Genomic DNA, 260 nt, shown 5'->3' on the forward strand with positions numbered 1-260 from the left:
GGGACTGGGACTGACGGGGAAGGGACTGGTACCGACTGGGAAGGTTTTCCTTTCCCCCTGCAGGCTACGATTCCAGGATAGGCAGCGGCAGGAGAGCGTTTGGCAGCGGCTATCGCCGGGATGACGATTACCGAGGATGCGGCGACCGCTACGAAGACCGCTACGACCGGCGGGATGACCGGATGGATCGGTGGAACGGCCGGGATGATTTCCGCCGGGAGGACAGAGGTAACGGCTTTAACTGAGGGGGGGGTCTGACC

General features: G+C 63.1%; 1 protein-coding gene across 1 annotated transcript in view; it reads left to right on the plus strand.

Moving 5' to 3' along the window:
• Positions 1-228, plus strand: part of EIF4B (eukaryotic translation initiation factor 4B) — a gene marked incomplete at both ends in the record, with an annotated part of 4,183 nt that extends 3,955 nt beyond the window's left edge. The window contains 1 exon segment of the mRNA XM_009708520.1: positions 23-228. Within this exon segment, the coding sequence (XP_009706822.1) occupies positions 23-228 (206 nt within the window).
• Positions 229-260: the final 32 nt, after the last annotated feature.

The sequence above is a fragment of the Cariama cristata genome, unplaced genomic scaffold (genome assembly GCF_000690535.1).
Source record: "Cariama cristata isolate BGI_N322 unplaced genomic scaffold, ASM69053v1 scaffold28379, whole genome shotgun sequence".
Taxonomy (NCBI): Eukaryota; Metazoa; Chordata; class Aves; order Cariamiformes; family Cariamidae; genus Cariama; species Cariama cristata.